At 33.7% G+C, this 13,867-nt stretch overlaps 1 protein-coding gene and 1 pseudogene across 2 annotated transcripts in view; one reads left to right on the forward strand and one right to left on the reverse strand.

The window, feature by feature from the left end:
* Chm (CHM Rab escort protein) overlaps positions 1-13,867 on the reverse strand; it is a 165,457-nt gene that overhangs the window by 129,193 nt on the left and 22,397 nt on the right. For both annotated transcript variants that reach the window (XM_071606229.1, XM_071606228.1), the window contains exon 2: positions 10,635-10,701. In XM_071606229.1, coding sequence (XP_071462330.1) covers positions 10,635-10,701 — 67 coding nt within the window. The remainder of the gene's footprint in view (positions 1-10,634; positions 10,702-13,867) is intronic.
* On the forward strand, positions 418-525 carry LOC114092466 (U6atac minor spliceosomal RNA; annotated as a pseudogene).

A 13,867-nucleotide genomic window follows, 5' to 3' on the forward strand; every position in this document is an offset into this window, starting at 1 on the left:
CAAAGAAAGTATAAGGAAGAAAATAATAAGGATAAATTAGATAGAAAACAAAGACAATACTGAAGGAGCCAACAAAGCAAAAGCTAGTTCTCTGATAAGACTAATAAAATGATAAGTCCCTGGCAATAAAGATAAAGGACAAAAGAAGACAAAAGGCACAAACAATATTATAAATAATGAAAAAAAAAAAAAAAACAGTGCATGATAGCTATAGTACAGTACGGTGAAGAAGGAAGACAGTTATATATGATAAACTTAGGCAGAAGGGAAAGGCCAATTACTGGGGCCATAGTGGAAAAAAGGACAATAAGGAGGTTATTTGAGTAGTCCAATGGTAAATGAATGTGGAATGAACTAGAAAGAGTAAAGAAGGAGAAAACTAGTTAGATTTGGGTTGTCTTAGAAGTAGAGCTGACAGTGTTGTATGAAAGGAGAAAAGGTTAGTACTCCCCTTGACAAGGATGGAAGAGGCCCTCACGCCTGACAACATGCATACAATTAAGGCATTGCCACCTACTTTTTTTTCCTACCCATCATTTCTAAGATATATAATCAATCAACAAATATATTAAAAAGTGTTCAACATCTTTAGGAATTAGAGAAATGCAAATCAAAACTACTCTAAGATTTCATCTCCAGTCAGAATGGTAATTATCAAGAATATATGCAATAATAAGTATTGGTGAGGATGTGGAGAAAAAGGTCCATTCATACATTACTGGTGGCACTGCAAATTGGTGCAACCACTCTGGAAAGCAATGTGGAGATTCCTTAGAAAACTTGGAATAGAACCACTATTTCACCCAGCTATCCCACTCCTCGGTTTATACCCAAAAGACTTAAAATCAGCATATTATAATAATATGACCACATTAATGTTTATAGCAGCTCAACTCACAATAGCTAAACTGTGGAAGCAACCTAGATGCCCTTCAATAGATGAATGGATAAAGAAACTGGTTTATATACACAATGGAATATTATTAGCATCAAAAGAGAATAAAATTATGGCATTTGCAGGTAAACAGATGGAGTTGGGAATATCATGCTAAGTGAAGTAAGCCAGTCCCCAAAAACCAAAGGCCAAATATTCTCTCTGATAAGTAGATGCTGATCCATAATGGAAAGGCATCGGAAAAATGAAGGAATTTTGATTGCGCAAAGGGGAGGGAAGGGTGGGGAGGAGGAATGGGGGCAGGAAAGATAGTGGAATGATGGATATCATTACCCTAGATACACGTATGACTGCATATATGGAGTGATATTACATCATGTACAACCAGAGAAATGAGAAGTTATGCTCCATTTGTGTACAATGAACAGAAATGCATTCTGCTATCATGTATAACTAATTAGAACAAATTTTTTAAAAGTTCACATTTTATTTAAAAAAAAAGAAATTGATAGGTCTATATTGCCCACAAAACTATCTTTAAAGAATAAGACTAAAGAAAAGACATTATTACATAGATACATAAAAAAATTAAATGAATTTTAAATAGATCTTCATAAAAGATATTTCTAAAGGATTTAATTACAGAAAAAAATAGAGAAAATCCCAGAAGTAAAGTCTATGATGCAAAGAAATGATAAACATTTGGGTATATGCAAACAAACACTGTCTGAAAAATAATTAATTGCATCTAATTTGAAATTAAGAACAAAAACAATCCAAGATGCAACTTAAATGCCAGACAATAATAGTGTATGTATTGGAGAGGAGCAAGAAGTACAACCATTTTGAAGTCCATCTGTTGTTCAGCTTGGGAATAGATTTTGATTAACAGGAAAAAAAAGTAGAGCTGAACAGGATATGCTGAAGGACTAAACATGGGTTTGAGGAAAAGACAAAGACATTAAAGATAATTCTTAAGAAAGTACTTGGCACAGAATGCATGAGATCCTGGGTTCAATCCCCAACACTGCAAAAACTAATAATAAATATCCATACTTCCTACCTCAGTAAATAAAGTCTGCATCATACAGCTCCAGTCTAATTCTATTTTTGATGTAGAAGAAATAAAACATAGGTAGAAAGGAGATGAAAAGAAGGGCAAGGAAACATAATTTTAATCTGGAATACCTTTCCAGGCCTGTCACACCCCAGGTTAGTTCTTCTACCAAGCCTATCATTCCAAAATTTATGAGAAATCTGTAAATCTTAGAATTACCAAAAACTCACTCTCTTATGAAAATTATCTTGTGCACTATTAATTAGTCAAGGCAATTAATAGATTAAGCAAAAAAATATATGTTTCTATAATTTAGAAACTTTCCAGCAATATCTATTGACAGATAATAGACACCATATCAACCTAAAGATCCTGAGAACAACCAGACCACAATAAAACATCTTGTGATCACCAGAGTGATGTCATCATCACATATCTTCCCACCCCTCACCAAGTCTCCTTTAAAAGAGCCTGAGAACCCCCGAAACATCTTTCCCTCTCTCAAGATGGCCTACATTCTCCCTTAAATATGTACTCCTTGCTTTCCTCAATAAATCTGAAACTTTAATTGGAATGTCCTTAAATTCATTTCTATGATGTTTCTCAAGAATCTCACTTAAGTCTTCGAGTTGAGGTTCCCCCCTCTAGGAACTCCTTGGTCCTCTTCCAGTGACACCTCAAACTTTCATTAATCTAATTCATTTAGTCTATCATGACTTCTAGCCACAGTAAATTGAACCCCTTGTCATCATTCAATACACAGCTCAAATGTCACCTCTGTGAGACTTTCCACAACTCCCACTGGTAAAATCATTTCTTTCTCTGACTTCTAAGTGCTCATATTTACTAGCAGCAATAGCAGCAGCAGCAGCAGCAATAGCAGCAACAGCACCACCATCACCACCACCACTGTTAAGAGTAACAGATCCTAATATCTATAATGGTCCACAAATGAGGAAATGTCAAAACTCCATTGTATACATTATTTGATTCAAACTTATCAACAATCTTATACTTTAAGTGCTAATATTTTCCCTTTTTTGGTAAAAAAAAAAGACTGAAGTATTGAAAGATCAAATTACTTGTTAAAAATACATATCTAATGAGCTAAGACATGAACACAGGCATTCTCACTTAAAAGCCCACACTCCACTACCCTTTGAAGTCAAAGCATTGGAAGATGGCAGAAATGTGAATTCAACATGGAAAACAGTAAAGTAGTTCCTCAAAAAATGGCAGTAGATATAATTTAGCTATCCCATACTTCTGTCTGAGTGTTTAGCCAAAAGAACTGAAATAGCGATTTGAAGATACATTTGCTCTCACACATTCATAGCAGAATTATTCACGACAGTCAAAAAGTGCAAGCAGTCCAAGTACCTATCAACAGAAAAATGGATAAACAAAATGTGATATATAGAGTGGGATACTGTTCAGTCTTAAAAAGGAAGGAAATCCTCCAATATATGACAATACAGATGAACCATGAGGATATTGAGCTAAGTGAAACTAGCTCATCACAAAAAAATTAATAATCTGATACACTTACACGAGGTATCTAGAGTACTGAAATTCATGGTGCAAGAATGTACAAAGGAGCCTTGGGACTGATGAAAGGGGAGTTATAGTTTAATAGGTACAGAATTTCAGTTTTATAAGACCAAAATAGTATTAGAGTTCTGCTGCATAACAATGTGAGTACATATAAAACTACCAAACTTTACATTTACAGTGGTTAATATAGCAAATTTTATGTTTCATGTTAACCATAATTTTTAAAATATTTCCAAAAAAGCATGGGAAGATAGGTCTACCAAACAGAGACACGTGGTACTCTTTTATGTGTAATACAGAAATGAAAGATAAAGCAAAGGAAGTAGATTGAACCAGACTATGAAATATCTTAAATGCTATAATAAATATTAAATGAGAAAAGAGCTAATCCTGACCCACAACAGAAAAACATCCCATAATTGTTCTCTTCCTTCAGACCTCCTCTTCCACATTACGTATAGATATTAAGTCTTTCCAGGAGTAAATTTATCAGATTTATGAAATTACCCACCCTTCTGCTTTCCTCCTGAATATCTGTTTCTTCTCAATCTTCTTTGTTAAATCTCTTCATTTGCCCATGACTTAAAAGTTGCCCTTGCCAGGTTTCTATCCCTATCCCATTATACACATATTCAGGGCAATTATATTTACTTCTTTGGTTCTAACTACTATCTGTTTACAGATAGCGCCCAAATCTCTTATCTCCAGGTCTACATCTCTGACTCAGATTCCTAACATACCTGATTCTCTTCACTTAGAAATGGTATTGGCACTTCAAACTCAACACTTCCAATTTTGGACACATTTACCTTACCTGCCCCAAACATCAATCCTTAAGCCTAAATTCCTAACATTGGTAAATGAATTGGCAATTTGATGACATCACCATCCATCAAAATGCTCAAATCAGAATCATAATTATTCTCATTCCCTCACCTACTATATGTGATTGACCTCCAAAATTCTTGAGATAACCTCAAATATTTTTACCTTTTATCCATCTTGGTTCAGGTAATTCTCTCTCAACTATATCCCTGCAAACAGCCACCTAGCTGCTCTCTACCTCAACTTATTCAAACCACTCTCCACTGTATAGTCCTAAAACATACATCTGATCATTTCATTTATTTGCTTAAGGCCATTCAATAGTTCCCTAATGTCTATAACATTAAGTAATTCCTTGAACTAAACACTACTTGCAGCCTCATCTTTGTATTTCACTCCCAGCCCACCAAACACCAGTCATACTCAACTAACTATAGTCTTCCAAACATATGTTCTCTTTTATCCAAATTTTTGCATATGTTGGTCCATTTGTGTGCAATATCTTTCCCAGCTCCAATCCAAACTATTTCATCTTATGTGACTTGTCTGTCTAAAGTTAGCTAAGGTGCCGACTTCTATGGGAAACACTCTCCATGAGCCAGGTGTCCCCCATAGCTATATTATATACCTATACACATACACATATACACATACATACATACACACACATACATACCCATATATAATTTACACAGCATATATAATTATCTCTATAATTGTTCATTCCCCTTACTAGATTGTGAGTCAGTATCCTCAAATTCATCTCTGTATCCTTAACACTTAGCACAATTCCTTGCAAAAATACTCAATGAAAATTAAATGACTAGTGACAATATAAAAGCCAGATGAGAACAAAGCCAAGATTATTATAACTTCATCGTCTAAATTTTAGCCATGAACAACAGCCATTTGTCCAAAATTTGTATATCATTGATAAAAGTTATTCATGGCCAAAATAATCATTACCAGAAAAAAAACATATAATTACATATAATAATTAATATTTATCCATCCATTCATCAAGTATCTAATTGTATATCAGCAACAAAACTAAGTACTAGCAATACAAAACTGAGTAAATCCTGTGATTTAGAAGCATACAGGCTCCAAAGAAAGGGATGTAAATGATTAAGAATGTGATAAATGCTGTTATACTCATATAGTATTATGAAAATCCAGTCATATCTGTGACACATACCAAGGGCCGTTTAAGGAAGGAGGACTTCCCTGAGGAGGTGGCATGTTAGCTGAAAGTTTAAAAAAAAATAGATGTTAGTCAGCCTAAGTAGTAGAGAAGCAATCCAGGCAGAGGGATGCTTACTGGAACCTCAGAAAGCAGGAAGATGTAAAAGACTAAGACATGCTTAGTTATTGCAAATCTCAGAATCACCGGTGTGTACAGTTGAGGTAGAAATGGCAAGAGGCTGAAGGTATGAGTAAGTCCAGATCATAGGGGGCACTGTATGACATAAAGAAAATTTAGACATTCTTCTATAAGACAGCTTTGTCTAAACTGATGCAGCAAACTCACCTCAACCACATCAGCTCTGTTTCATCTATTCAAGTTACTTATATTTCCATAGAAGACTTTTAAGTTGGAAAAATCAATAAAAATAGGCAGCAGAGAGACACTGATAGATTTCATACAGCAGAATGATGTGACTGGCTACAACATGCTAAATGGCATCGGAGGGTTGGATATCATTAATAAAGAGGTTTTAAGCTTAGCTAGCAGAGAAATGACAAGGGACTAAACTAAGGAAGTGACAGTGAGATGAAAAGAAGTGGATATGGCAGAAAGATACTAAATTTAAGGGAGATCAGTGAAATTTTGTTTTCAAACTACACAGCACAGTGCCTGGGATAACTCAATACATGTAAACTATCATCATTATCATCTATAGAACCTGGTAGTTGAACAAATGTGGAAGGTAAAGAAGAGACTCAGCAATAAAGGAGAATAAAATCATGGCATTTGCAGGTAAATGGATGGAGTTAGAGAAGATAATGCTATATGAAGGTAGCCAACCCCAAATAACCAAATGCTGAATGTTTTCTTTGATATAAGGAAGCTGATTCATAGTGGGATAGGGAAAGGGAGCATGGGAGGAATAGACGAACTCTAGATAGGACAGAGGGGTTGGAGGGGAAGGGAGGGGACATGGGGTTAGAAATGATGGTGGAACGTGATGATCATTACTATCCAAAGTATAGGTATGAAGAAATGAGTTGGTGTGAATATACTTTGTATACAATCAGAGATATGAAAATTTGTGCTCTATATGTGAAATAAGAATTGTAATGCATTCCACTGTCATATACAAATAAAAAAAGAAGAAGAAAAAAATCAACAGAAGTTTCCAAGTGTCTGACAGATAATGTTGCCATTCAAAAAGAATAGGAACATAAAGCTCTTTGGGGAGATATTGTGCATTTTGAGACAAGGACAAGGAAGATGATACAGCATTAACCATGCTAAGTTTAAGATACTACTGTGGAATAGCTAGACGAAGATGTTAAACCGCAGGATATATGGACCTGGAGCTGAGGACAAACTCAGATTAGGAGACATGAATAACAGAGAGAGCAACCATTACCCTCAAATAGTGGTGCCTATTTGGGCCACTCAATCTAAACTTTGTTCTAGGAGAATAATAGACCCTTATTTCCTACTAGTTGCAAAAAGCAACTCAAATGGTTTAATGAGTTACATGTAATACTTAAAACTATAAAACGACCAGAAGAAAACATAGGGGGAATCCTTTAAGACATTGGAACATGCAATAATTTTCTGGGTAAGACCCAAAAAGTACAGGAAATAAAAGCAAATATAGACAAAATGGATTACATCAAATGAAGTTTCTGTACTGCAAAGAGAACAATCAATACAGTACAAAGCAACTCTACAGAATGGGAGAAAATAATTTCAAAAAATACACATGAAAAGGGTTAATACCCAGAATGTATATGGAACTCCAAAAGCTTACCAGCAAAAAATAAATAAAAATAAACTGATTAAAATGGGCAATTGACCTAAATAGACATTTCTCAAAGGATGACACAAATGGCTACAAGGTATATGAAAAAAAATGTTTAATATCACTAATGCTCAGGAAAAATAAAAATTGATACCATATGAGGTATTACTTCACTCCAGTAAGAATGGCTATTTTCAAAAAGATTAAAGATAAATGAATGCTGACAAGGGGATGTAAAAAAAGGGAATCCATGCACACTGGTAGTGGGAATGTAAACTGGTAAAGCAATAATGGAAAACAGTATAGAGAATCCTCAAATTTTGAAAATAGAACTACCATGCAATCTAGCAATCAGGATGTCATAGGGATATCTGCAATTCCATGTTCAGTGCAGCCAAGAAATGAAAACAACCTAAGTGTGGTCAACTGATGAATGGATGAAGAAACTGTGATATACAGCAACAATTAAGAACTTTTTGGCAAAAAAGGAAAATGAAATCCTCTCATTTGCAACAACATGGATGGAACTGAAGATCAATTATGTTAAGTGAAATAAGCCAGGCACAGAAAGAAAACTACTGCATGATATCCTTCATGTGAAATTTAAAAAATTGAAGTTGAGAATAAAATGTTATCTCTAAGGCCACAGAAAGTAGAAGGAGGGAAGAGAAGTTGATCACAGGATACTTTGTCAAACAGCAGCTAAGAAATTCTGATGTGGTAAAAGATAGTAACAAAGTATGATATAATTCAAAAAGCTAGAAGAAAGGATTTTGTGTTCTCAACATAACAAAATAAAAGAGATATGTTTAACCTGATTAAAATATTAATCAATGTACACATGTATCAAAACATCAGATGGAAGACTAGATGTAGAGTTCAATGAAAGATCACTTTCCTTGCATGGATGAGGCCCTGGGTTCCATCCCCTGCACCCCAACTCTCGCGATCACATGGTATCTCACAAATGTGTATAATTTTTATGTTTTCCATATCAGTTAAAAAATAAATTTAAATAAATTTTTAAATGTCAAATAAAAGATCTGGGAGAATCTAGTATTTACATGTATCTAAACTCTTAAAAGCAAGCTTGAATATTTACAAGATAAGAAAAAAAAGGTTCTGACACTTTGAAATTTTATCTTTTTTAAGTTCTAAGGTCTTAAGCCAACCACAGTATGGAGCTTTTTAAATTGAGTCACTGTTTCTTACAGTAAGATCTAGCTTCTTATACTATTAATAAAACTCTATTTTTTATAGTATCAGTAAACCCTATGTGTTTTCTAAAATATTCTTCATCCAGAGAAGACTCCAGGTTTGTAAAAAAAGAAAAGAAATTTAAATCTAAAGTTAAACATATACTAGCTTGGCAAAATTCAACAAAATTACTTAACTTATCCTTGCCTCACATTCCCCACTTGTTTAATTTGGTTGATACCATCTACCTTCCCTTGGCTTTGATGGGAATTAAATTACATATGTAAAGAAACTAATATGGTAACGAGCATATAATATGAGCTCATCAAGTAATAACTTTTACTAACTCTCCTATCTTCAAGAAATTAACAGGAACCATTTTAATTTCAAATTAACTAAGGCTATCATAAATAAATCTGTCTGTATGTGTGCATTAAACAATTCATACAGGTAATATACCTGAGCTTTTAAGGTGGAAGATATTTTGGCATGTAAATCCATAATAATTTTAAAAAGACTCAATTGAGATATTAACACAAGCAGCTGTGCATACAATAATGAGAAGAGAATTCTAAAGGCAGGCTTCATATGAAAACTGAATAAAAAGAAGTAGTAGTAATAGTAGTAGTAGTAGTAGTAATTGAAGAAAAGTAAACCCAATTTAGAAATCCTGGATTAACCATTGGATAATAACCAAGATGTTAATATGCTTTCAAAATAAATTTAGAAAGGGTTAAATGTAAATTAACTAATGCTAATTTTAGATTTCTACATATTGAACAATGAGATAATATATGGGAAGTCAGTATACAAATCTATTGATATTTTGTTTTCTGGAATTCTGGAACATATTGCAATTAATATCTAACAGAAAATGTAAAATTAAATTTCTTGCTATTCTATTCCTATTCAAGGAATAACTGAAGTGTCAAGATATAATAGTCAAAACATTATATATACAAATGGAAGATTAGGGGTTTGCTTTAGGGGAATGTTTGAATACAGAAATTTTAAAAATGCTTTATCTTAAACCTGAGTTTTTCATTAACATCCTTTTTATCATCACATTTAAAGTAAAACATAATTCCAGACCTTTTTTTTTTTTATTTTTCGCTTTTTTTATTAACTGAGGACTGAAGCCAAGGGCATTGAACCACTGAATTATATCACCAGCCTCTTTAAATTTTGAGACAGGGTCTTGCTAAGTTGCTTACGGCCTTGCTACATTGCTGAGACTGGCCTCAAACTTGCAATCATCCTGCCTTAGCTTTCTGAAATACTGGGACTTCAGAATTACGTGCCATGGCACTCAGCTTAGACATTTTTTCCTAGTTAAAATTTTTCTAAGTTTAAATTTTGATGAACAAAACCACATACTCAAATCTCTTGGCCAAATTTTACAAGCAAATATGAAGCTTCAAACACAATACACAGCCAAGTGTGGTGTTGCATGCCCGTAATCCCAGCAGATTAGGAGGCTGAGGCAGGAGGATTGTATGTTCAAAGCCAGCCTCAGCAACTCAGTGAGGCCCTAAGCAACTTAGCAAGACCCTGTTGCAAAATTAAAGACCCTGTCTCAAAATTAAAAAGAGAAAAAAGGCTAGGAATGTATTTCAGTGGTTAAACACTCTGGGTTCAATCCCTGGTACCAGGAAAAAAACAAAACAAAACAAAAAAGAATACATATATGGCTTGTATACACCCATGCGCTCATATATATATAAGACAGATGTGAGATTTATAAGCCTCTTGGAGAATTATTTATTATTTACAAAGAAAATCACTGTAAAGAAAATAAAATGATGCATTTGGCTTCCTCTCAAAAAAAAATAGATACCTATTTTAAAGCTTATAATTATACTAAAATTCACATTAGATTTATATTAAAAGTTACAGACAATATATTCTTAATATATATTAATATATTATAATTACTATATAATAAGTGTTATATATTTCACATGTTATTGGTAAAAATTAACTCTGACTCATTTTCTATCTTAAGAAGTTTAGATAATATATAAATATACACATACACACATCTAGAGGCATATGTGTGTGTTACTGAATTTCAATTTTGTATAGAGAATTTTAGGAAGTATTAAATGCTACCATTGATAAAACTTACGAATCAACATGCAGAACCCTCTGGCCACTCCTTGAACATGCAGCCGCAATGATGGATTCAGGCAAACCTATAAAAACACACACCTATATCATTTAGAATGTAGAAATATATATTTATTTTACATAAAATGTTCAATTCATGCTATCACAGTATAGAATAGCTTACCAAGAGACCCAACCTTGTATTTGAAATTGTAAAATCTGTATTAATTTCACTTTTAGATATTTCCCTTTTTTAATTTTTTAGTTGTTGGTTGACCTTAATTTATTTACTTATATGTGGTGCTAAGAATTGAATCCAGTGCCTTACACATGCTAGGCTAGCATGCTACCAACTAAGCCATGACCTCAGCCCTAGACATTTTTTAAATACACTAACACTGAAATTTTTATTACGTGGTAGAAATAGTCTATAAAAACAAGAACTTAAATTATTTTTACCTGAAAATCATCATAATGAGCAACTAAAGGCATAATGTTCATATAGAGTTCTATTATTAGGAACCATGTTAACATACTAGTTAATCTGATACAACTGCACTGAGAGATAAGAATCTGATACAGTCTAGAAAGGAAAAAGAACCTGGGGTTCAAATATGTTAACTTTGTTGCTCACTGCTTAAAAATAAGATTATAGAGTTGAAATCTGAACTCAAATCTAAATCCAAAGCCACAATGCTTCTAATGCAGAATACCTCACATTTTTTAGTCACAGAAATACGTTAGTTTCTTGGCCAGGTGCAGTGGCGGACGCCTGTAATCCCAGCGGCTCAGGAGGAGGAAGCAGGAGGATGGCGAGTTCAAAGCCAGCTTCAGCAATTTAGTGAGGTGCTAAGCAACTCTGTAAGACCCTATCGCTAATAACATACAAAATAGGGCTAGGGATGTGGCTCAGTGGTCAAAATTAAAAAGAGAAAAAGGGCTTTGTTTTCTGGAATTCTGGGACATATTGCAATTAATATCTAACAGAAAATGTAAAATTAAATTTAAATCAAAGTTCAATCCCTGGTACCACCCCCCCAAAAAATTAAAGAAATATGAGGCCACTTAAAATATGTATTATTTTCCTTTTCATTCAGTACAGCAGTATGAAAAGAAAACATTACTGTTCTGGAGTCAAATGTAGTCATGCCATAAAGCTGATTATCATATAATGAAATATATATTATGACTATCAGTATGAACAAAAATTAAGCTACCAAAGATAATGCTTTTCTAATAAAAATAAATTCAGGTTTTGTGCTACATTAGATAGTTAAATATTCTATGCTGTAAGATGCTTCCATAACCTTTTATCACAAGATCTGCCATTTAAATGGAGGCTATTAAAATCTTTTATATCAGTCATACAAATAAATCATGTTTTTAAAGTTTACTGCAACTCTATAGAGTTACCACTACCGTGAGACATCTTGACTCTCCTGTATTTTTACTTTATGGTAGAAAAAGATACCACCATTTTTTGGCAAGAGTATGAACTACATACTGAGTGTCAAGGATTTTTAGGAAAAGGGGTTATCTTCTTTATGTAAAAAGTAATACGTACATGGAAGGAATTGTCACAATCTGTACTTAAAACCACATTAAACACAAGGTCAATCTACCTTTAAGAACTAGTTTTTCAGGGTTGAATACTTTGAGGGCATATAATATTTGGCTCAAAAAAAGAAGTTCTGACCAAATGTACTGAATATAACCATTAAACATCAGTTATCAGAAAGAAGCCATCATAAAGTGCCAACATTAACTTTGGATATATTTTTTTTACAAAACAAGAATTTTGAGTAGAAAGAAATTTTTCATGTTAAGACTATCTGAAATTTTTGTTCTGCTTAAAGAAATAATTTTCTTTTAATTAAATGTAATCACTATGAACCTTTAAAAGCCAATACACAGCTTAGTTCAAAGGGTAACAGCAAAAAATTACTTAGGAAAAAGAATTAGCAAGTTAAAGACCAATGCTTTTACATGTAATAATAGTATTACCAAACCCACTTATATTATAGGGTTTTACACTTCACACCATATTTTAGTGTACATCATCTCATGTATTTCTCATTATAATCATGTGAGGCAGGAAGTAATAGCCATGTGAGGAAATGAGTTTGAGCATGTTGCCAAATACCAACTTATACAATATTGCCAATTCAAAAACCATGGGAATTCACTATCTCAGACTTGGACAGAAGTTTGAGACTAAGTACTTAAGGGCAGTACTGGCAACACAATAAAATGGGCATGGTCTCAATCTGACAGACCTTGCTTTGAATCTTAAGATTACTATGCAGCCTCAGACAAGTCATTGACTTGTCTTTGTTTCTTCATTAATGTGAGTATTGCCATCTACCTTATAGTACTGTTCAGTTGTTAGCAAGGGTAGTTACCAAATGAATGCCAACTACATTTTTTTTTTTTGGTACCTGGGATTTAACTCAGGGGCACTGAACCACTGAGCTAAATCCCCAGCCCTTTTGTGTATTTTACTTAGAGACAGGGGCTCACTGAGTTGCTTGGCACCTCTCTTGCTGAGGCGAGCTTTGAACTCAAAATCTTCCTGCCTCTGCCTCCTGAACAGCTGGAATTACAAGCATGTGCCACTGCACCTGGCCTATCTACTCTTATCCTTCAGAAAATATTTTAGATTCTAGCTCTAGTGGCAGACAATAATATTACTCTTCTCCATTTGGCTCAAAATACCTATGACTTTGGGTAGGCGGATATGTATGTGGTTATATTCATGCCTATAATCAACACTAACAGAAGTCAAGTCTCTACTGATGAAGCAATGCCAAAATGGATTTCAATTCTGAATATGATTTGAGTTCAGATTATATAAAACCAAAATGACTATCATTTGTGTTTTTCCTTAATTCTTTCATCTATACATCCCCACAAGCTTGTCAAATCAATAGGCTGTTCCAATGTTAAATGGCATATTATCTCCATTCTTAAAATAATTAAAATTACAGTGAAGAATACAGACAGCAATGTCTTTCTAGGCAAATTCTTATATTTCTTCCAACCTATTCAAAAAAAAAAAAAAAAGAAGTTACTTGAACACAGGAAGAAGGCATGCAGGAGATTATCTTCAACTACTTGCTTAAGAAAAGGAGAAAAAAGAAAGTGGGGGAAAATGAGAAGGCAGGAAGTCTAGAGCAGACTCCCAGGTGGTGGGAGGAAAATCATTAAGATAATTCCTAACCTGAAAAAGCTCCGAGTCTAAAGAAATAATTT

The sequence above is a fragment of the Marmota flaviventris genome, chromosome X (genome assembly GCF_047511675.1).
Source record: "Marmota flaviventris isolate mMarFla1 chromosome X, mMarFla1.hap1, whole genome shotgun sequence".
Taxonomy (NCBI): domain Eukaryota; kingdom Metazoa; phylum Chordata; class Mammalia; order Rodentia; family Sciuridae; genus Marmota; species Marmota flaviventris.